This window comes from Sceloporus occidentalis, unplaced genomic scaffold, assembly GCF_023333645.1.
Source record: "Sceloporus occidentalis isolate IW3139 unplaced genomic scaffold, rSceOcc1.0.p SCAF_6, whole genome shotgun sequence".
Classification (NCBI taxonomy): Eukaryota; Metazoa; Chordata; class Lepidosauria; order Squamata; family Phrynosomatidae; genus Sceloporus; species Sceloporus occidentalis.
Genome location: NW_028316986.1, coordinates 5,308,552 through 5,332,787, shown reverse-complemented (window position 1 = coordinate 5,332,787; position 24,236 = coordinate 5,308,552). Strand labels below are relative to the sequence as shown.

Genomic DNA, 24,236 nt, shown 5'->3' with positions numbered 1-24,236 from the left:
AGCCTTAATTTTGCTATTTTATATAAGGGACACCATTTTACCAGGCCACTGTGTTTAATGGGACTTGAGCATCCACAGATATTGGTATCCAGAGGAGGTCCTGGAACCAAACCCCAGTGGATAACAGGGGCCCACTGTACTTTATAGCAAACCAAATAAAACACCACCACCACCACCACCACCACCCCACAGTTATACAATCAGTCCTCCGTATCCACAGATTCTGCATCTATGGAGTCAGTCATACATGGCTTGAATTTTTTTTTTAATTCCAAAAAGCAAAGCTTAATTTTTCCCAGTTTATATAAGGGACACCATTTTACTATGCCACTGTATACAGTGGGCCCTTAGTATCCGCTGCGGTTTGGTTCCAGGCTCCCCCTCGTAGATATGAAAATCTGTGGATGTTCAAGTTTCTATAAATACAGTGGCATAGTGAAATTGTGCCCCTTATATAAATCAAGATTTGCTTTTTGGAATTTGTATTTTTAAAAATATTTTCAAGCTGTGCATGCTTGAATGCATGGATAAAGAATCCGTGGATATGAAGGGCTGACTGTATAATGGGACTTGAGCATCCACGGGTTTTGGTATGCACAGGAGGGTGAATAAACTTTCTTTGGAATCAGATGGAAAGGAGAGATAGAGTTTTGTGTCATCAGCATATTAATGACACCTCAGTTTCATGAGCTGTTAGAGCTTTTTGGCAGAGAATTCTAAGTACCGCTCCCTAAACCACAAATCCCATGTTACTATAGGCTGGAACCCAGACACAATGGAATGACAGCACTATAATTCCACAGTGCAGAGTGACCCTAACTTGGACCGCCATTTGGGCTGAGTGTGGCCTGCTTGAGTACCTGTCCAGCCTTTGCCTTCTCATCCTGTGCTTGCTCACAAGGGTTGTAGCCACACCACAGAAATAAAGCTGTTTGGCCCCACTTTAACAGTCATGGCTCTATCCTACCGAAACCTGGGATCTGTAGCTTGGTGTGAGGCACTCAGTCTCTATGATAGACCAGGCCGGATAACTCACCAAGCTACAGATCCCAGGTTTCCACAGGATGGAGCCATGACTGTTAAAGTGGTCTCAAACTGTTTTATTTCTTCAGTGTGGATCCATCCAATGAGAGGGGTTGCGGCTTGCTCCCTCACATGTAAAGGAGGAACACTGAAGTTGTTCCACTCAAGCTGCAGATTGTCTAAAGCTTTTGTATAAGAAATAGGAGCAGTTTGGTTCTTCCTGCCCATCTCCCATCTGCACTTTAAGCAGGTCCAATTGCAGAAAAGGTCCACAGTGTGCCATTTTTCACATGGAAGCTTGGTTGAACCCCCAGATTTAGAGGCATGATATCTCAGAATCAGAGCACTAGAAAATTCCTTGTTTGGACATCTCCAAAAATTTCTTGCACCGGTTGGGGAGGATTCTGGAAGATGTCATCCAAAAAGTAAGCTTTCAAAACTGTTCTGAATAGTTGACAGTCTCTTTTTGTCAGCTTCCCAGAATTGGGCATTTTAGCCAACAGAACATAAAATCAGGTGTGCCTTTGATTTGATCCATCAAGGCTCTTTCATTTTCATGGTAAACTGCCAGATGTACACCCTGTATCTCCCTTATTTTGTAGATTGACTGATAGGGAGGCCCTTATCTCTCAGCGTTCCCATAACTGAATCACTGGAGTAAGGTCATCTTATACTTGGTTTTGCTTTAATAACTGCATCTGATACTGAAATACCGAGAGCTGGAAGCAAGCATAGTTCTTTCCATGCAGGTACCTCCAGCTCATGCCTCATTGCTGTTGACTTCCTGAGAGTTATAGCGTAACATCATAAAATCCTAGAAATTGAAGGGTCATTTACTCCATCTTTCTGCCAGAGAAGGAGTGTACAGCTACGGCATTTCTGATTTTTTTCAAAACAAGGTGAAAGAAAATTGACCACCATTTTAATACCTGGATTAAGATGTTAGTTTTACAAAAGATATGGGTATAGGTCAGTGGTTCCCAACCTTTCTAATGCCGTGACCCTTTAATACAGTTCCTCATGTTGTGGTGACCCCCAACCATAACATTATTTTTGTTGCTACTTCATAATTTTAATTTTGCTACTGTTATGAATCGTATTTTCATTGTTACAAATTGAACATAAGTAAAGCATAGTGATTAATCACAAAAACAACCTCAGAGAATGGCAGTGGCAAAGCCCCTCTGAAGAAACCTGTCTAGAAATTCCCATGATAGGTTTGCCTTGAGACTTGGGCAAGAAACCACACTCTCTCAGCCTCAGAGAATGGCAATGGCAAAACCCTCTGAAGAAACCAAGCCCCATCATAGAGGGCAGAGGGATAGTGGTTCAAAGTGAAACTGGAACTCTTTGGCTGTGAGAGAGGCAGGAAAGGGGACACTGTGGGCAGTTGCTAAGCACCTGAGGGGCCTGGAGGTGGCTGCTGCTTTAATGAGCTTAGCTTGGAGGCCCTTTGTTTGGGAAGGGGTGCTCTGAGGGGGGTCCCTGGCGACCCCTTTGAAACTGTAATTCCAACCCCCAAAGGGGTCCCAACCCCCAGGTTGGGAACCACTGGTATAGGTGAAAACTGCTAGAGCTGTACTGTTGATCTGGATATAGGTAGTCATGCACATTAATTAATTATCTTTTTGGGGGAAACAAAAATAGGAGGAAGGCTGTTGCATAAAGTCAAGTAAGGTAGATAACATGGCTATATCTTTGAATTCTGGCAAAATCAAGGTTTACTTTTTGGATTTATGTTTATGTCTGAATATTTTCAAACCATGTTTGAATCTGGATGCAGAATGCATGGGTATGGAGAGCCCACTGTGTGTATGTGTGTGTGTAATTTTATTGACATTTTCCAAATGCAGATTGGTATCTTTCAAGAATGTTGTGGTTGTGCCTTCCTGCATGGCAAGAAGTTGGACTGAATGGCCCTTGCAACCCCTTCTAGAATTTTGTGACTATTTTGCAATAATATGAATCACAGTGAGGCCAGGAATAAGGAGCACATCAGGCCCTAACCAACTGCTCTTCTAAGGAACATTGAGTATTAATAACAGGGCTGGTAACCTGAGACTGCCATTGGCCCTAACCAACATATCCAGTGTAAGAGGGATGATGGAAATTGCAGTCTAATATGGAATGCCATACATTCCTTGTCTCTGAAGTGTGTTTTTTTATTAATAAAAATAAAAACAAGTCTTAAGTATTTTGCTGCCTCTTTCTTTCTTCCCCATCTTCTAGGCAATGAAATCTCCAGAACTGAAAGAACGCTTGGAAGAGTCTGAAAAACTTATCCAGGAGATGACAGTAACATGGGAGGAGAAACTAAGGAAGACAGAAGAGATAGCACAGGTCTGTGTTTTTTAATGTGAAGTTGAAGACTTTCATGACCAGCATCCATAGTTTTCGTAGGTTTTTCAGACTATGTGGCCGTGTTCTAGAAGTATTTATTCCTGACGTTTTGCCTGCATCTGTGGCTGGCATCTTCAGAGAAAAGTGAAGATGCCAGCCACAGATGCAGGCAAAACGTCAGGAATAAACTCTTCTAGAGCATGGCCACATAGTCTGAAAAACCCACAAAAAAACTCTGTTTTTTGTTTCAGGGAAAACTAGTGGGTTTTCACCCTCTGGATAATAATAATAATAATATTTATTATTTATAAACCGCTTTTCCAAATTTGATCAAAGCGGTGTACAACACAAAACAAAAATATGAGACAATAAAATAAATCAATAACACATATCTTCAATTAAAATTATATAAAAAGTTTACAAATATTAAAACCCAGAATGTGTGGATAACCTCTCCCTGAGAATTCTTGGTATTTATGGTTAAGCAGGTTGATACTTTTCTCTCATTTTCTCCTCCTCAAGAGAGATTACAGCTATGATTACAAAAATAAGAAATTATCTAGTGGCCATGGGCAGGGAGGCAGTTTTGTCCCTTTGGCAAACCATACTTCCCTATGTTCACCTGAAAACTATCTGGAAGATGGAATGGCAGTCAACTTCAGTTCCAACTTTTGGGGTTTGAAGAGAGGGCCTGCAAAGGGAGGGGGCAATTTGCAGGTTGGGGGTGTTGTTAACAAATCTGCTATTCCCGTAACGGTAATAGAGAGTTGATAGGGAGAAGAGCAGTTTAGAAGAAGAAGGAAACAGCTTAAGTTTAAAGAATTAAGAGTAAAAAGAAACAGAAATGGGAAGTACAGTCACCCCTCTGTTTTTGCGGGGGATCCGTACTGGACCCCTGTACGAAAACAGAAAATCACCCATATTAGAGTCCCTGTTGACTCCAGTGGTGGTGCCCTCCCCATTGTGTTGCCCTCCATTTGCCCCTTGCGTATTTCCGAGGGACACAGACTCCAAGTCCATGAAAATGAAGGGGCGACTGTACATTCAACTGTTGATTTATAGTCACAATATAGTATGAAACTGTTTGAAATACAGTATAGTTATGAAACTATACTGCATAAACTACATTCTGGGTACAGGCTTGTAAATAAAGTTTAGTTTGTTTCAAGACAAAAATAAAAATCTGCTATTTACAATGACCTCTGGGAGCACCAAATGTCCTTTTTCAGGCATTTGTTTGCCTTTTCAAAGTTAAATTTGGGGTAGGGAGTGGAGAATGGTTAAGGAGGCAGGAGGCAACCGCTGACAAAGGATGTGGCTGGATTGCATTTCACCTGTGGCAATTTAGAGGCTAACAGATTAATAATTATGACACCAGCCTTTCTGGACTAGATGTTACTTCATTGAAAGCATGAAATGTTGTCCTAAGATGGTAGTTAATATGGCCACATGGCCGTAGAGAACACTTCATGCTGAGCTGGGAGTATAACAAAGTAGAGTATCATCCAAAATCCATAAATCAGTGATACCTTTATTGGACCAACCAAAATGCACATTATACATGTTGCAAGCTTTCAAAGCTCCATTGGCTTCTTCAGTAGGAAAAGGTGTTAAAATGATACAGGAGAAAGAAAGAAAGAAGACAATGGCCTGTTACAGACAGCCAAAATAAAGCTGCTTCAAGTCACAGTGGAGGTATGGTGTTTCAATGATGCATGTGTCCGAAGAGTCCAGAAATCGCACCAAAGGCACATTCCAGCCCTAAGGACTGGAGCGTGGCTTTGGTGTGGCTTCTGGACTCTTAGGACGCATGCATCATTGAAACATCATACCTCCACTGTGACTCGAAGCAGCTTTATTTTGGCTGTCTGTAACAGGCCAATGTTAGTCATAGCCCTGCATTTGTTGTGGCTATGACTAACATCATCAATTTCCCCCTTTTCTTTCCCCTGTACACCATAGGCAGGCTTTTATCTGTATTTTGGCTACTCAGTTTGTACAGTGCCATGTAAACTTACAGTGCTTTATAAATAAACACAATAAACATAAACATAGTAGTAGTAGTAGTAGTAGTAGTATTCCTTACCTAAGAAAACCCTGTGAATTAATGGGTTTGCCATAAGTCAGCTGGAGACTAGAAGGTATGTTCACACACAATGCTGGCTCTGTTAAGAGTGTCAGCATTTTCCATGTTTTCCATGCTTCACTTCTCATTTCTTGTAGGTTAATTGTTCCTGTTTCCTGGCTCTTATCTCATAAGGAAAGATAAGATAAAGAAAGAGAAACAAAACAGAGAGAGAGGGGGAGAGGTGGACTTCATTCCCAACAGGCTATATGTCATCATTAGGGAAATTCAGGGAAACTGATATCCAAACAAGGAACTTTTCAGCCGCTGAGCCTATTTACCTGTGACTTCCTCGTATATGAAATGTGTAGCCAGGCTTCCTTTCGAACAGTTGTTCCCAAACTTTGGTCCTCCAGATATTTTGGACTTCAGCTCCCAGAATTCCTAACTGTTAGTCAGGCTGCTGGGGCTTCTCTGACTTGAAGTCTAAAACACTTGGAGGAGCAAAGTTTGGAAATTGCTGCTTTAGAACGTCACTCAGTGCATACAGTTACACAAAGACTTGCCTCCAGACTTTCCAGACAGGAGTTCAGTTCTTTTGCCCATTAGAGCGCATGGAGTCTTGCTCTCAAATACCATATTTCAAAGTGTGGTGTGGTGTTGTTGGTTGTCTTCAAGTCATTTCTGATTGATGATCTGCTTGGTAAGGTGAGGAAGACAACTTGCCCTCTCGACCCTTGCCCATCATGGCTGGCCGTCCAGGGGGGGATGCATTGATGAGATTCCTTACGGATATCATCGGTGCATCCTTCAGGGAAGGACATATTCCATCATGTTTAAAGGAAGCGGCGGTTAGGCCACTCCTGAAAAAACCTTCCCTAGACCCCCTGGATATGAGGAATTATAGGCCGGTGTCATTGCTGCCATTTTTGAGCAAGGTGATCGAGAGGGCGGTTGCCCTTCAGCTCCAAGCTGTCTTGGATGAAACCGATTATCTAGACCCATTTCAAACCAGCTTTAGGACAGGCTTTGGGGTTGAGACTGCCATGGTTGCCTTGACCGACGATCTGCGTCTGAGCATTGACAGGGGGAGTGTGACCCTGTTGGTGCTCTTAGACCTCTCAGCGGCTTTCGATACTATAGATCACGGCATCCTCTTGGACCGCCTGAGGGGGCTAGGTATCGGGGGCACTGCTTGCAGTGGTTGTGGTCCTTCCTCTCGGGCAGGTCTCAGAGGGTGCTACTCGGGGACTGTAGCTCCAGTAAGAGGTACCTCACTTGTGGGGTTCCTCAGGGGGCTATTTTGTCCCCGATGTTATTTAACATCTATATGAAGCCGCTGGGTGAGATAATACGGAGTCATGGTGCTGGGTGTTATCAGTACGCTGATGACACCCAAATCTATTTCTCCGTGTCTCGTTGGTTGGCCTCGAATTCCGATGGCATCTCTTCTCTCAATGAATGTCTTCAGGCAGTAATGGGCTGGATGAGGAAAAACAGATTGAAACTGAATCCAGACAAGACGGAGGTGCTCATGGTAGCGGCCCCGAAACCAAGAATTGGGTTGCAACCTCCAGTCCTAGATGGGGTCAATCTCTCCTTCAGTGACTGTGTTCGCAGTCTGGGGGTGCTCCTTGACTCGTCGCTCCTGATGACAAATCAGGTAAATGCGACGGTCAGGAGTGCCTGTTATCAGCTTCGGCTGATACGCCAGCTGCGCCCTTTTCTGGAAGTAAGGGATCTCCAGACGGTTGTGCATGCGCTGGTAACCTCACGCCTTGACTTCTGTAATGCACTCTACATGGGGCTACCCCTGTGCTTGACTCGGAAATTACAGCTGGTTCAAAACATGGCAGCCAGGCTTGTCTCAGGAACATCTAGGAGGGACCACATTACTCCGGTTTTGAGGTCCCTCCACTGGCTGCCTATCAGCTTCCGGGCCCAGTACAAGGTGATGGTTATCACCTTTAAAGCCCTAAATGGCTTGGGTCCAAGCTATCTCAGGGACCGCCTCCTCCCGTACAATCCTCCCCGCGCTCTCCGGTCCTCTGGGAGGAACTTACTGCAGCCTCTAAAATCTAGGCTTGCGGCGACCTCCCAGAGGGTGTTCTCTGCTGTCGCCCCCAAACTCTGGAACGACCTGCCGAATGAGATCCGTCAGATAACATCATTAGACAGCTTTAAAAAAGCGGTCAAGATGGAGCTCTTCCGGCAGGCCTTTCCAGATTAACCATCCCGGCCCAGGTTCCCTGATTCCCTCATTCCTCCCGTGGCCCCATCTTAGTGATGGTTGAGGATCAACAGAGGGATATCAGGGTTTTTAGTTTTTAATTGTTGTTTTTATGCTTTGATATTGTGTTTTTAATATGTTATACTGTTTAATACTGTCTTAAGGGGGGGAGGGATAAAGTGTTTTTAATTGTTATATTTTATATTTTACTGTTGTCAACCACCCGGATTGGTTTGCCAGAGGGCGGTGTACAAATCAATATTATTATTATTATATTATTATTATGATGATCTTAAGGAACCCTATCATGATGTTATCTAAGCAAGTTTTTTCAGACAAGGTTTGCAAATATCTTTCGATGCAATCTTTCAAAGACAAAGCCCAAGCATATTACATGCAAAGATATTTGGTGACTTGGCTACAGCCCACAAGGAATTACGGACCATTTCTTTCTTGGAAAATCATTCAGATTTGTCAATGTCTCCTGCAGCACAACTGGAGACAGTCAGGGTGAACATATGCCCTAACCGCAAAGGAGGGCAAGGAATCTTAAAATGTAAGATGTTGAGGAAAAAAGTAGGACATGACCAAATAAAAGAAAAAACATTTGCATAAATATATAATTCATCCTTCTCAGTCATGCTCAAAAGGGAGGGCATTTTGGATTTCCTCCTGGACAGAAGGATGAAATGTAGGACTTGTCCTGGAAAAGGTGGCCATCTGGACACCCTGGACAAAGTGTTTTTGTCTGGCGGGTTCGGACATAGCAAGGTGATTCTTATTGCTGTCCTTCTGTAGGCAGGTGTTCTATATTCCTTTATAATGGGCATGCTTTTAATTATATTGATAGTTTAATTATATTTTAGGATTTTTATGATGTGTACTTTTAGCTATAACTCTTGTACTTTTTGTAAGCAGCTAGTTTGGTGTAGCATGGTGTAATGGTTTGAGCATTGGGCTATGACTCTGGAGACCAGGGTTTGCATGGAAACCCATTTGGACTTTTGGTGTCCTCATTTTGTCTACAGAAGGTACTTGGGGGCAAACATTTGGTCTCTAGCCCCACAAAACTTGCCTGCTTACTTAGGATGTAGGGCAAAATGCACTTGCACATGTACTGTTTTCTCTCTGCTTGCCCTCTTAATTAGGATTTTGTTCTGTTTCTTCAGAAATAGGGATGTAATCCTTTACTAAGTTTCTTCTCAAAAGGAAGCAAAGAGTAATTTTAGCAGTTTTCTTCGCAGGGCAAGAAAGCCTTTGGAATCAACACTGCTTTTGAATCCTATTCATAATTCAAGACTTAGTCTATGCAAAATTCACAAGTTGTTTTGCACAGAAAACAGCATTTTCTGTGCTGAAAATATTTCTATGCAGCAATATTATTTTCATTACAGAAAAGCTGTTTCTTGGGCAAAAAATAAATGATGTTTTCTAGGCAAATCAACTACATGTGGATTTTGCTCAGCTTAAATCCCCAATGATAGGATTTTCTGCACAGGAAAGGGTTTTTGCTGCTCAAGAAAAAAATATCAGTACAGAAATAGTACTCTTTGCACAGAAAAAGACATTTCCTGCACAAAACATCTATGTACGAATTTTGTGCAGAATAAATTGGAAACTGCGAAGATTCTTGTCCATCCAGGATTCCTTTCATCAGGGTTTCTTGACACTTGAAAAACATGTTCTTTGACAATTTTCAAATATCCTTTCCATCTTTTATTCAGGAGAGGCAGAAGCAGCTTGAAAGTCTTGGCATCTCTCTCCAGTCTTCCGGGATCAAAGTGGGTGACAACAAATGTTTTCTGGTCAATCTGAACGCCGATCCCGCACTCAATGAACTCCTGGTCTATTACTTAAAGGTAATAATAATAATAATAATAATAATAATAATGCTAGCACATTACATGCAACCATTTCAGAGCAGCAACGTTAATGTGGGAGTGTATCTTGAGAGCTCTTCTGTGGGATCCATGTGCTGTGAGAAGGAAAACATGAGGATATTTTAAAAATTCACAGTCATCAAAGTGGATTTGGGGATTTTTCTTGTTGATCAAGCTGGGAGTTGGATTCGATGGGTCTTAGGACCCCTTCCAACTCTGTCACTGTATGATAATTGGTTTTTTGTTTGCTTTGGAGAAATTCAGTCTTTTGTCATTCTTTGGCTGCATCTGCACCGCAGAATTAATGCTGTTTGATACCATTTTAACTGTCATGGCTCCATCCTGTGCAGTCCTGGGATTTGTAGTTTATTGTAGCCCCAGAGCTTTCTATCAGAAAAGGCTAACTATCACACAAAACTACAAATCCCAGAATTCTTTAGCACTGAGCCATGGCAGTTAAAGCAGTGTCAAACTACATTATTTCTGCAGTGTAGAGTCAGCCTCAGAATCTAAATTAGAATCTAAATTTACTTTCTTATCTAAATTTACTTTCTTCAAACACAGAGTTTTAAAAGAACATGCTAGGGGTGTTGTACTGTTTTATAGTGTGCTGTTTGAGAGTATGCCCCCAACTGTACTCAGTGACACTTACCTTTGAATAGACCTGTATAGGATTTCATGAGGAATTGTTAAATGCTATCGACAGACACTAAAGACACGCTCTGTTCAATCAGCAGGTTTTATGTTCCAAAGCAACACCACTTTTTCCTTTTGCTAGAAACATAAAACCTGCATTATTCATCATTTGGTATTACATGTGCACCAGCTACATAATCTCATAGCATATCAGGTTCCCTCATAAACAGGGCTGTCTGACTTGTTTCAGACCATAATATATTCCGAACAGAATAAAAACTGTAACAATACTAAGAGCTCAAAACATTTTATACGCAGTCTCTAGGCCCTGTAAGGTAGGCTAATATTTCTGTCTCCATTTTACGTGTGGGAGGTTAGTGGAGAAGAGAGCATAGCCAATGTGAGATCAGAATGTAAGAGTTTCTCCATGTATACCAAAGATGGTAAGTGTAGGTTAAATCATACTTGCAAGCTGTGGTCGTGAGCGGACCTAATTTGGATTTGTCAAGGTTTGCATTGGTTCGTGTATAATGCCAAATCATGTTTAATGTGTCAATCAGAGGTTTCGTATCAGAGAATTGGATCTGTAGAGTTATAAAGGGCCTCAACCTGCCTGGCCATGGAAACCCACTGGGTGACCTTGGGCAAGTCACAGTCTCTCAGCCTCAATGGAGGGCCATGGCAAACCTCCTCTGAACAAATCCTGCCAAGAAAATCCCATGTTAGGTTCGCCTTAGAATCACCATAAATTGGAAATAACTTGAAGGCACACAATAACAACAACAAAGGGCCTCAGTATCCAAAGGTACCAGATCCTGGCTGATCTTGGATGTTAAGCAGGATGAACCATGGTTATTTCTTGGATGGGAAGCCACCAACAAATCTCCAGTGCTGTAGGCTATATTTCAGTGGAAGAAACTGGCAAAAGTACACACTAATACCCTGAATGTGCCAGGTCCTGTCTGATCTTGGAAGCTGAACAGGCTCAACCCTGTGTAGCACCTGGATGGGAGACTGCCAATGAACACCATTCAAAGGAAGGAAGTGCCAAACTACCTTTGAGGGTTCCTTGCCTAAGAAAACCCTATGAAATTCATGGGGTCACCATAAGTTGACAGGAAACTTGAAGGCATGTACACAGACCAAGGGTATATGCAAACCGTGGTTTATAGGGTGTCATTGTCATTTACAGAGAATTTTATTCTTCATATTGATGGTATTTTAGACATTTGAAAGCTATCTTTCATTGTAAATGGACCCATAAAAACAGACTTGGAGAAAGTTTTTGCTGCTTCAGACTATAACTCCATCTGGTTGAAGAATTCTGGGAGTTGTAGTCTGAAAAAGTTACTTTTCCAAGGCCTATTTTCAGGCTTGTTATAGCGTAACTTCAGAGAACCTGGCCAGCAGAACCTGGGAAAGTTACAGTATGCTGTCTGGGGATTCTGGCAGTTATAGTCCCCATAAGTAACTTTTTCCAAGGTATGCTGGCTACCACACAAGCCATCAAATGAAGATATTCTCAAAGTACAACTCTTTGAGGTCTGCGCAATATGTGTTTTCTACTTTAAAATTAACAAGATTGGAAGTGTTGCTGGCAGTTATACTGTGATTTTTAAGGTGGTTTTATCATAGTAGTAGCTGTTTTAGTTTGCAATTTTCAATCTGTTGTTCTGTTCATGTGGCGTCTTGGGAACCATAGTCCAAAAAACTAACATTTGCAAACTCTGTATGAATGTTTTTAAGAGCTGCCTCTTTAAGGAGAAGGGGTAACCTTGTTTAGAGGGCTGGGTAGCACCCAGAAGAATGTAAAGATGGGGGTTGTGAGAACCCTTAGTCATCACAACTCCTTTTCTGAGAAGCAACAAAACAGCTGAACTCTGCAGCTTTTTCAGAAAATAGATCCAAAGAATTTCCAGTCAATGTAGGTGTCTAGATTCTGAATTGAAAATGCTTTATCAGCCAGCTCCCAGTCCCGCATGGATCTTGACACTGGATCCGTTTCTTTGCTTGTTGGTGTGAAGGCACAGTAAGGATGTCTTGGCGACAGAGCAGATTCAAGGTGACCTTGATAGGCTTTGCAGGAGGATAAGGTTTCCCCAAGGCTCCGGATATTTGCATGTTAGAACTCAGGAAGAGGGAGAGAGGGAGGGAGGGAAGAGTGAGAGAGAGAAAAGAAAGAAAGAATGTGGTTTCAGCTCCTCTTCTGGTAGAATCAGAACAATGTCTCCTTTTTCATTTCAAGAGTCCAGGTCAGCCACTCTTTGAGGAAACCATCAGCAGGTCTTTCCAGAGCGCAGGATCAGAATTCAAAATGACCTTAGCAGATTGGAGAATGGGGCCAGAACTAACAAAATGAATTTTCATAGGGAGAAATGTAAGGTACAGTCATCTCACCATATCCATGGATTTTTTTATCCATGGATTCAAATATCCAATATTAAATATTTAAAATATTTATACTGTTTTCAAAATATGTAAACTCCCAAAAGCAAACCTTGATTTTACCATTTTATATAAGAGACACCATTTTACAATGTCATTATATTTAATGGGACTTGAGCATACACAGATTTTGTTATACATGGGGAATCTTGGAACCAAACCCCAGCATATAACAAGGGTCCACTGTATATAATGGGACTTGAACATCCATGGATTTTGGTATCCATGGGTGGGCGGTCCTGGAACAAAACTTCAGTGGATACCAAGGGCCCATTGTAATACATCTGGACAGGAAAAATTAAATACAGTGGGCCCATGGTATCTGCTGGAGTTTGGTTCCACGACCCCACGTAGATACCAAAATCAGTGAATGGGTGCTCAAGTTGCATTAAATACAGTGGCATAATAAAAGAGTGCCCCTTATGTATAATGGGAAAATCAAGGTTTGCTTGGTTTTGGAATATATATATTCATTCAAACTGTGAGTGGTTGAATCCGTGGTTAAAGAATCTCTGGAAGGCTCACTGCACACAAATGCAGGATGAGTGACACTTGGCTTGAAAGCAGGACATGTGAAAAGGATCTAGGAGGCTTAGTAGAGCCCAAGCTAAACAACAGAGTGATGTAGTGGCCAAAAAGCCAGTGCTGTTCTGGGCTGCATCAGCAGGAACATAGTGTCCAGATCAAGGGAAACAGTAGTAGTGCTGTTCTGTTTTGCTTTGGTCAGACCTCACCTGGAATCCTGTGTTCAGGTCTGGATGCCACAGTTCCAGAAGGACATTGACAAGTTGGAATGTGTCCAGGGATGTGTGACCAAGATGATGAAAGGCCTGGAAACCTTGTCTTGTGAGGACTGATGTAGTAGTTGGGTATGTTTAGCTTGCAGAAAAGAAGACTGAGAAGGGACATAAAAGCCATCTTGAAATATCTGAAGGGATGTCATGCAGAAGGTGAACTTGTTTGTAGCCCCTCCAGAGGCTAGAACATGAATAAGTGGATTCAAGAAAAGAGAATCCAAATTGCAAGAAAAGAGATTAGGAAGAACCTGTTTACTGTAAGAACTGTTCAATAGTAGAACGGACTGCCTCGGTGGGTGGTGGAGTCTCCTACTTTGGAGGTTTTTAAGCGGAGGTTGGATGGCCATCAGTTGGGAGTGCTTCGATGGTGCCTTCCTGCATGGCAGGAGGTTGGACTATGGCTCTTGGGCTTCCTTCCAATCCTATGAGTTTATAATATATGAAGAATCCTTACTCCTGCATTCTCATCAAAGGCAGTCAAGACTACTTTGGCCTCCCTTGCTGTTGTTCTGCCCTAGTCAAGTGCTACAAATTTCAGTCAGCTTTTCATTTATCCTTTAACAACTAGCTGTATTTAAAGTGGAAGTGGGGAGCTGCCATGGGGATGGGGGGCACTGTTTGGGTGCTCAAGAGCCATCCCTCCATGTGTTTTGTTTTCTAGAAGCTTGTATTGTATTTTTTTTAAATTGTGTTGCCATTCTTACTACCCCTACCACTCTTCCTACTATACCTCTGCGTACCTATATAGCACCATCAGCGTACAACTCAGAAAGGCACATATGAATTGGTTGCACTTGTGAGGTAGATCAAAATTAGCTGGAATTAATTAATTAATTAATTAATTAATTAATTAATAGTGTACATGTATGTGCACTTTCATTAGCTAGTATTAAATATATCTATTTATTTAATCTCCTGCTATTATATCCAAAATTGTCCACATATTGTGCATAAAACTATCTCTATGCTACGTGTATCTCTCTCTGGCTTTGCTTCGCAAACGAAGATTCAGGAAGGACGCATCCCGCGCTTTGTACAAGCGCGTTGGTGACTAGAAAGGCCAATCCGGGACAAACAGGTCCAGTTGCAGAAAGCACAGCGGAAAGTCTCCTTGGGTGATGTTTCCGGGTTGTGGTTCTTTCTGTGTTGTCGTTTCTCTTCGAGACTCGTTCACCGTGAGCTTTCGAAAAAGGCTGCAGCATCGTGGATAGTGCGTCTCCATGCCTCCTGATGCAAGGCCAGGGCGGACCATTGTTGGTGATCAATTTGGCCAAGCCTGAGATGTTGTTTCAGGGAGTCCTTGTATCTCTTCTTTGGGGCGCCCCTCTTACGCTGATGCGAGTTCACCATAGAATACTATTTTTGGGAGGCGATGGTCCTTCATCCTAGAAACGTGTCCTGCCCAGCGCAGCTACGTCCTCAATAGCATGGCCTCAATGCTGGTGATGCCTGCTTGCTCAAGGACAGCAACATTTGCCACATAGTCAGTCCAGTGTATATTTAGAATTGTGCTATGTGTATATGAAACATTTATAAATTTCATATTTAGACTTGGGTCCCATCTCCAAGATATCTCATTATGTGTATGCAGATACTGAAAAATCCAAAACATTTTGGGTTCCAAATATTTTGGAGAAGGGAAACTCAAGCTGTATCTCCCTCCCCATATATTTTGGAAGTGGATTCAGTTGTTGGGTTAAAAAAAGGCTCTCTACTCCTAGAGGAAAAAATATTGGTACATCAAGGTACACATGGACAGTGATGTTCTGCTGCCATTTTAATATACCTGGTTTTGAATCTTCCGCAGGACCACACTTTGATTGGGTCGGATAACTCCCAAGACATCCAGCTTTGTGGACTAGGAATTCTTCCCGAACACTGTATAATAGATATCACGTTGGATGGGCAAGTCATATTGACACCGCAGAAGAATGCCAGGTAATGGGTTGTTTTGTTTTGGGTTGGTTTTTTTTAAAGCAAGTGGTTTCCTTTTTGCTTGTTTTTGTTTAAAATAGAACATGGAAGGAATTCCAAATGATTGCAAAACTAGCCTTTGCTGTTTTAAAGTTTGAAGTTGTTTTCAGTTGGTTTTATTTGTATGCCCCCTTTTCCCACCTCCTCAGAGATCTTGTGATACTGGATGGGAAATAAATATTATAAGTAATTATTGAATCCCAGGACCTTTAACTGAATAGAGGGAACCAATGTTTTCCTTTTGTTATCCGACTCCTTTCCAAGCATGGTAAATATATGGATGGACTTTAAAGAGAACACAGGCTGAGATCCATATATATCTGTCTATCATCTATATATCTGTCTATCTTTAGTCTGAAAAATCAGTATGCAAAAGGATCTTGTAGCACTTTTGAGACTAACTGAAATAAAGAAGTTGGTAACATGAGCTTTCGTAGAGTTGAGCCTACTTCTTCAGATGCATGGGCTCAATTCTACGAAAGCTCATGCTACCAGCTTCTCTCTCTCAGTTAGTCTCAAAAGTGCTTCAAGATCCCTTTGATTGCTATCTTTATTTAAAGTATCTGTATCACCTCTGTAGACGAGGTAGTCTTTCAGATGTCTTGGCCCTAAGTCATTTAAGGTTTTGTAAGTCAACACCAGCACCTTAAATTGAGCTGGGAAGTAAACTGGAAGTCTCTGCAATTCTTGGGAAACTGGTGTTATGGGCTTTAAAATGCACACTTGACACCAGTCTAACTGCTGCATTTTGCTCTAGTAGCAACTTCCAAACACCTTTCAAGGGCAACCCCATGTATAATTTATTACAGTAGTCTAATCGAGAGGTAACTAAGGCAGGAACCCCTGTGGCCAGATCTACTTTCCTCAAGAAAGAGTGAGCTGGCATACTAGCTGAAGCTGGGCAAAGGTGTTCCTAGCCAACACAGCAAATGATTTTCCAGGAGCAGCACTGAGTTTAAGAGCACTCTCACGATATGAACTTGATCTTTCAGAGGGAAAGCAGCCCCATCAGAACAGGCTATGATCCCAATCCCAGATTGGTTTTCCTACTGACCAGCAGCACCTCCGTCTTGTCTGGACTGAGCCTAGTCTATTCACCTACATCCAGTCCTTTACTATATTCAGGCAACGATTCCGTGCTACCACAGTCTCCTTGGCATCAGTTGTAAAGGAGAGATAGAGCTGGCTATCATCAACATATTGATGGCACCCAACTCCTAAAGCTCCGCATGACCTCTCCCAGCGGCTTCATATCGATTTTGAAAAGCAAAAGGGACAGCACTGACCCTTGTGGAACCCCACAGGTTCATGACCAAAAGGGCTGAAGAACAGTCCCCTGGCATCACCCTCTTTAAGTATCTGAAGAGATGTCATGTAGGACAGTGCAATCAGAGTGGCAGCCCTGTCATAGGCTGTTGTAATGTGAACTGGTCCCAGTCCTTGATCTGTTGGTTGCCAGTCCTGGGAGAGTTTCCAGGGAAAAAAGAAATGATTGTAGCCAACGGGCAGGAATATGGTACCAGTCCCTTACAGTCTATCCTACTCTATAGAGATTTGATTGCTGTGTCATACATTAGGGTGGGTGAATCTCTGGATAGAGAGGCAGTGTAGTGTAGTGGTTTGAGCATTGGGCTATAATTCTTGAGACCAAGGTTCAGATCCCTGCATGGCCATGGAAAGACATTGGGTGATCTTGGGCAAGGCACTCTCTCTTAGCCCTCAGAGGAAAGCAAAGACAAACCCCCTCTCTAAAACAAATCTTGCAAAGAAAATCCCATGATAGGATAGCCTTCAGGTCACCATAAGTCAGAAATTACTTGAAGGCACACAACTACAACATATCTCTGGATTTGATGTTCTATATTTATTGTGCTATGCATACTTTCGTTTCAAATGGCTGCATTGTGCAGTGGAACCAAAACACCAAATGCACACGTGCATCCAAGCGCAGTTGTCCCCTCATGCACAACTCTGCTTACACCACTATGAACCAAATGTAGAAATATCACAGACAGAAAAATGCTCAACTACTTCCATAGGAGCACTTCAGCGTGTGTAAGACGCCTATAGGAATTTGGCCATTGTGCCAAAACTGTGGGTTTTCTAGGCTTAGAATTTTGAGTATGTTCAGTCAAACGAGATGAGAGAGCCAGAAAGAAAGAGAAGCTCTGTGTGTGAGTCTCCCTCCCACATCTTGCACCGATCAGAGGTCCTGAGGCAATGAACATGGCTAGGGCTGGGCTTCACTCTCAGGCTACGAAGAGTGAGTTGCCATGAACAGAGCACTGGTTGAGTCCTGCATCCTATTTCGAAGTCCTGGTATCTTTCCACCATCAGGAATGGAACTGGTAGGGAATGGGAGAAAGTAGAATCACCCGAGAGCATTTGGAAATTGAAGATGTGCCTGGAAGAAAGAAACTAAGGAGGTCAGAAAGTAAGAGGCCACAAGTATCAGTGAAAAGATTCCCTTTCCTTTTCAGAAAATTTTGGCTTTCCCAAGGAAAGGGTGAAGAAAGGAAGCAGGAGGTCTTCAGTAGTACTCATCTGTCTCTCAAGTTTCCTTTACTTTCTGTGTGGCATCCATGCTGTTTTCTCCTTGCCCAAAGGGGGTGACCCCAGTGGATCCAGACCTTTGTTCCCTGCACGCTTTGTCCTTTGGAATAATTGGCATGTGGGGAGGAAAAGGGCTGTTGAAACCTTGAGTGGGAAATGATTGCAGCTCCTTCTCTTTCTCCATCCTAGGACGTTCGTAAATGGTACGGCAGTTGCAGGCGCCACACAGCTCCACCACGGGGACAGAATACTCTGGGGGAACAATCATTTTTTCAGGTAAGCTGCTCGGTTTTGTCCATTGTGTTTCACTGGGCCCAATTTCATGTATAGATCTGAGATGCATGGCCTTTGGTACCCAGACGTATTGGGCCTTTGAGCCTGACTATGGAACCCTCCTCTTTATGGAGAGTGCTGCAGCGACTAACCTGAAATATACAGCTGCTGAACATGCATTGCTTTGGACACTGTTGTTGGTACGGGTTGAGACTCCCTTATCTGGAATTCCAAAATATTCCAAACAACGACAACATTTTTCATGGGTGGCTGAAATAGTGACACCTTTGCTTTCTGATGGTTCATTGTACACAAACTTTGTTTCGTGCCTCAAGTTATTTAAAATATTATCTATACTTTCAGGCTATGTGTATAAGGTGTATATAAATGAATTTTGTGTTTAGACTTGAGCCCCATCTCCAAGATACTTCATTATGTACAAATATTGGTATTCCAAAATCCCCCCCCCCCAAAAAAAAAAAAAACCACCCCAGAACACATCTATTCTCAAGCATTTCTGATAAGGGAGACTCAGCCTGTAATTTCCTATAGATCTTTTTCAAAGCTAACTTGGAGACTGATGATGAATTAGATTGGAAGACATTTATAGAACAAATTTTCCCACTAATTCTTTTGTCATCTGGAGTCTTGATTTAACTTGAAGGTGTAAAAAATCTTCTGGTATTTTATGCCTGTATCTAGAGGATTGCTTGGGCCTTAGATTTACAGATTAGTGTTGATACACTAATAACTCTCTTAGGTCCCATTCAGTTCCTTTTAAATCCCAAATCAAAGCTGTGGATCCAGTTCAAGGGAGAGAAGGTTATGTTTGTGTTTTCTTGCCTGAGGCATATAATTTCTAGATCTATTTTGTATCCTTGGATTAATTAGTGTGCAGAAGGTTTTTATCTTGAAAAATTGTATCTGGCATGACCTTCTGCTATTTAATAATGAGCACCATCCATCAGGAAGTTCTTCTGTATGAATTTTATTGTAGTGAACAAAAGTTTCCAGAGATCAGCTTGACACATAAGCAGAAGATCTTTCTCACTACTTCTAGGAGAAGCACTGCTACTAGGAGAAGCACTGGTTCTCCAGAAATCATTTTCAGAAAGATCAAAGCATAGGGACAAATGCACCGCAGAGTTTCCTTACATGACAGTGTGTTGTTTTGTTTTTTAAAAAATACTGTTTTTAATTAATCTTAAATCATTTTGACTTTATGGATTGTTTTTTTAAATTATACACACATACGTATAGATGTGCATACCTACTCTCACACATACTGATGTTTTTTGTATGTTTTTGAATTTTGTTTTAATAATTTGTGAGTTGCTTTGATTTCCCTTAATTGGGAAAAGGTTAAACAATGTAGAATGCCATATCCTTGGATTTTTTTTTATCTACAGATTCAAGCATCCATGGCTTGAAAATATATAAATTCCAAAAAGCAAATCTTGATTTTGCCATTTTATATAATGGAAATAATTTTACTATGCCACTGTATTTAATAGGACATGAGCATCCATGGATTTTGGTATCCATGGGAGGGTCCTGGAACCAAACGCCAGCGGATACCAAGGGCCCACTATGCCAATAACACTAATGAATTTGTTGAACTATATGGCAGCTCTGCAAAGCAACAACTAGATCATTACACAGCTTTTCCTCACTTCAGTAAGGCTTATACAGTTACTCTCGCTAGAGCTGGTATATGAAGTCTTTTGCCCCTTCCCCTGGTGTTTTGGCCAACAACCCCCCATCACCTTACCAGTGGTCATTCAAGGTGAGGCTTATGGGAGTTGGAAATCAAAATGTCTGAAAGGTCAAGGGTTACTCATTCCACAACTCAGAGAGGAAACTGTGTCTTGTGGGTTGCAACCAGACCTTGGACCCCTGCCAAAGCTCCCTGCCAGTCCCTCCCACAGCCCTTTGGACCTCATCCATGTTTTATTTTTTGGGTGCAATTTTCAGACATTTTTTTGCCCCGAGTTGCACCCCAATTCTCCAGAAGTGCAAAACCAAGCACCAACATCATCTCACACCCTCAAAACCACCACCCATAAATGTATCCTTCAATTTCTCCCAGCCACCAAAGTAGATCCCAGCAGAAATAACATCAGGAATCGATATGACTTCACTTCCAGTTGCCATTTTAGCCAAATATAGTTTTTTAAAAAGCAGATGAATTGGAGCAGATGTTGAGATAGCAATAGCAATAGCATCTATATTTCTATACCGCTTCATAGAATCATAGAATCGTACAGTTGGAAGAGATCTCAAGGGCCATCCAGTCCAACCCCTTGCCATGCAGGAAATCTAAATCAAAGCATCCCCGAAAATTGGCCATCCAACTTCTGTTTAAAAACCTCTAAGGAAGGAGATTCCACTACACTCCGAGGAAGGTGTGTGTTCCACTGTCGAACAGCCCTTACTGTCAAGAGGTTCCTCCTAATGTTGAGGTGGAATCTCTTTTCCTGTAGCTTTGCATCCATTGCTCCAGGTCCTAGTCTCTGGAGCAGCAGAAAACAAGCTCGCTCACTCCTCAATATGACATCCCTTCATAGTGAAGTCAGGACTCTCTAAGCAGTTACAAGTGTTAGGCAATTGCCCCTAACAAGCTGGGTACTCATTTTACTGACCTACAAAAGGATGGAAGGCTGAGTCAACCTTGGAGCCCTCCAATATCGAACTCATAATGTTGTGGCTTCACTACTGGCATTTAACCTCTGTGCCGCCAGGGTAGCTTGTCCCAAGGAGAGGTCAGAATGGAAATTTCTCCCTGTCCTCTATGCTGTTGTTCACTCCTGCCTTTTGGGATTATACCTCATGGGCCAGGTCAGTTTGTCACCATGTGCACCATACTTAATGCCAATCCAACATCCTGCTAGAATTGGCCAGCCCTCTCTCGCAGTCAGATCTCTACACTTCATTTTAACCTTGTCACTTGATCAAAAGTCAACATGTCAGTTTGTGTTAATATTTCCATTCCCCCTTCCAGATTGAATTTGCCAAAAAAGAAAAAGAAGGTAGAAATGGAGGATGAAGACAAGGACAACTCCATGAAAGGAAGCAACAGCTCCGAGCAGTTGGATTTAGATGGAGACAGCTCCAGCGAAGTATCCAGCGAGATTAACTTCAACTACGAATATGCTCAGATGGAGGTGACCATGAAAGCTCTGGGTGGCAATGGTAAGGAACAAAGAAGCTTTTGTTTTGGGATTCATACATACATTTAGGAAGTGGCTCCAGTGCAGCAACTAGTTGCCTCAGAAAGATCACAGCTGGGAGGGGAAAAACCCAGAGAACATTGTTAATTGTTTGGCTTCAGACTTCCTAGTTGCAAGGAGCAATAACAACAACTTTTATTTATAAAGCTCTTTCCACTAAAGGGCAGAACATCAACCATATATATTCAAAAACAGATGGTAAAAACACAATTAAAATACTAAAATGCTAAAATAACATGCTAATATACAAAGCAACTCATAATCAGTCACTACCCATCTTGGCAACCTTAGCACACTCAGCATTCTGATACATTGAACAGGAAGGTCTTCGACCCTTTGTGAAAGCGGGTAAGATCCTCCACCAGCCGAAGGTGCAAAGGAAGACTGTTCCAGAATCACGGCGCCAGCTTCTGAAAGGCACACAGCCTTCACAGATCCATATGTCAATAATCCTTTGTCTGCTTATCTTAAATTTCTAGATTGAACATACCATGTTAGATGAGCTACCAAATACCGGGGGAGGTTAAAGCTCAGGGCCTTAAATACTAGGTTACCCTGGCCTGAACTGGTAACCAGTGAATTTTCACAAATCGACTGGCTGATCTGGAAGCCCCTGTACATCTGTCTCTGGATTTCTGCAGAGGATTTGGGGGGTGAATTACTATTCTAGGGTACACTTCAGTTCACACAAACTGGTGTTCAAAGCATTGCATCTCATGACCACCCCACATGTACTGAGAATACTATATCAGAATACTTTTTCAAAGGATGTCAATGATGTCATGTGGATGCTGTATGGTTAGCATCATTTAGGCTGGGTCTGCATAAGCAAAAATTCTCTGGTAGCCTGTGGTATGCTGCCCTGGACCTACCCCGACCTCCTGTTGTTATCTGGGCCATCAGTTGTAACACCAGATGGTCGTTCGTACACACATCTTGCTGTGCTGCCCACTGCCTCCACCACACTTTACTTTGGTCTGAGATCAGAACAAGGTGCCCAGCATCAATTGTATGGCTTTGGCGCCTGGCTCTGACCTCCAAGAGAGGGACTTGCACTTGTGGTGGCGGTGGCAGGCCAGCACAGTTGGACACATTATAAACAGCCGCCCAGTGTTTCACTGGAGGGTTTCAGATATTCTGGGAAGATTTTGAGCAAAATGTGGGTTTAAAAAACATTTTATGGGGAAGTATACTTTGGTTTCAGTGCTGGACTGACTGGATTGGGCCCTGCATCATCCATACTGCTTGCCAAGAGGACAGGGAGAGGACATTTTGTTTGGCCTGTGTGGACAGGGCCTTAAAATCACATGGCTTCTATAAATGTGGCAAATGTTAAATGGAAAACACTAAAATCAGCATCTTCCTATATGGGAGAACACATTTTAAAAATAATATATTGCTGGTATCTAACTCTGATTTAAAAAATGAAATTTATAGACCAGACACTCATATAACAAATGCCGGAGGAACTGTGGGGCACCAGGTGCCTATTTGCATTTGAATTTTGTGAAAAGATATTTCTAACAATAAATGAAATTATAAATGAAACAGTTCATGTTGCCCCCAAAATAGTTCTCTTCAAAAGATTCTATTATTGAAGTTGGAGATGGTACATTTCTGTCCACTCTGACTCCACAGTCCTGATCTCAACCCATCAGAGCAGTGAGCTGAGATGACCACTGACCACTGAGGAATTTTTTTTTTCATTTTTCAGCAACAACTATTTTCACACCAACATTGACATTTTGCATAAAAATGGTTTTTGTGCAACATATGTTGGTTTTTGGCACAGATTTTTTAAAAAAAATGTTTTAAGAAACATGAAAAGCGAGGTTCTTTGAATGAATGAATTTTCTAAAAAAAAAAGTTTTGCAGTGCAAAAAATGATTGGAAAATAGTCAAAAACAAAAAAAGATATTCCCGAGGAAGTAGACTGCATTTGCAAAATGATATGCTACAACTTCTTTTGCACAGTTAGTCTCAAAAGTGCTACAGGATCCCTTTGCATACTGACAACCCAGACTAATATGGCTCTGTCTGTAGTTAGCTTCATTGCTTGTGAAAGTAAGATAAGCTAAGATTTACACCCCTGCTCCCAACTTGCCTTTTCCTTTTGCTTGTTGCCTAGATCCTATGCAATCCATTTTGCAAAGCCTGGAGCAGCAGCACGAAGAGGAGAAGAGGTCTGCCTTGGAACGGCAGAGGCTTATGTATGAGCACGAGCTGGAGCAGCTCCGAAGGCGCCTCTCTCCAGAGAAGCAGCACTTCCGTGCCATGGACAGGTTCTCCTTCCACTCGCCCAGTGCTCAGCAGCGGCTGCGGCAGTGGGCTGAAGAGAGGTGAGCAAAGGGAATGTTTCTCCAACCCAGCTAGTTTTTCCTCTTTACTTCTGCGATATGAGGGAATGTCCACATGTGTGTCATAGATTTGTCTTCACAGAAGAACTTTGAGAGGGTTTTCATCTTGCTGAATGGCACTTTGCCATTGCAGTAAAGCTCCTTGAAGGACATGCAGTGCTAGGAGGAGCGTTAAGACGTTTCTGTGGGTGTCATGTAGTACCCAGCTGCCTGATCTCTAATGTTATCCCACAGCAGAGCTTTTGATTTACCTTATATTTATTTAAATAATTATATGCCACCCTGTATCAGAAGATCTCAGAAAGGAGTACAGACAAAGAACATTAAACAAGTTAAAACAAATTAAAACTATTCAAAACAGTGTTGGGTCAATTCAAAACAGTTCCAAATGTTTAGTGCACAGTCAGCCCTCTATATCAGTGGGGGTTCAGTT

At 42.1% G+C, this 24,236-nt stretch overlaps 1 protein-coding gene across 2 annotated transcripts in view; it reads left to right on the top strand.

Moving 5' to 3' along the window:
* The window catches only part of LOC149310352 (kinesin-like protein KIF13B), a 198,115-nt gene that overhangs the window by 98,834 nt on the left and 75,045 nt on the right, over positions 1-24,236 (top strand). For both annotated transcript variants that reach the window (XM_089528788.1, XM_089528787.1), the window contains exons 12-17: positions 3,253-3,363; positions 9,383-9,517; positions 15,224-15,354; positions 18,133-18,219; positions 21,218-21,408; positions 23,575-23,785. In XM_089528788.1, the coding sequence (XP_089384914.1) occupies positions 3,253-3,363; positions 9,383-9,517; positions 15,224-15,354; positions 18,133-18,219; positions 21,218-21,408; positions 23,575-23,785 (866 nt within the window). The remainder of the gene's footprint in view (positions 1-3,252; positions 3,364-9,382; positions 9,518-15,223; positions 15,355-18,132; positions 18,220-21,217; positions 21,409-23,574; positions 23,786-24,236) is intronic.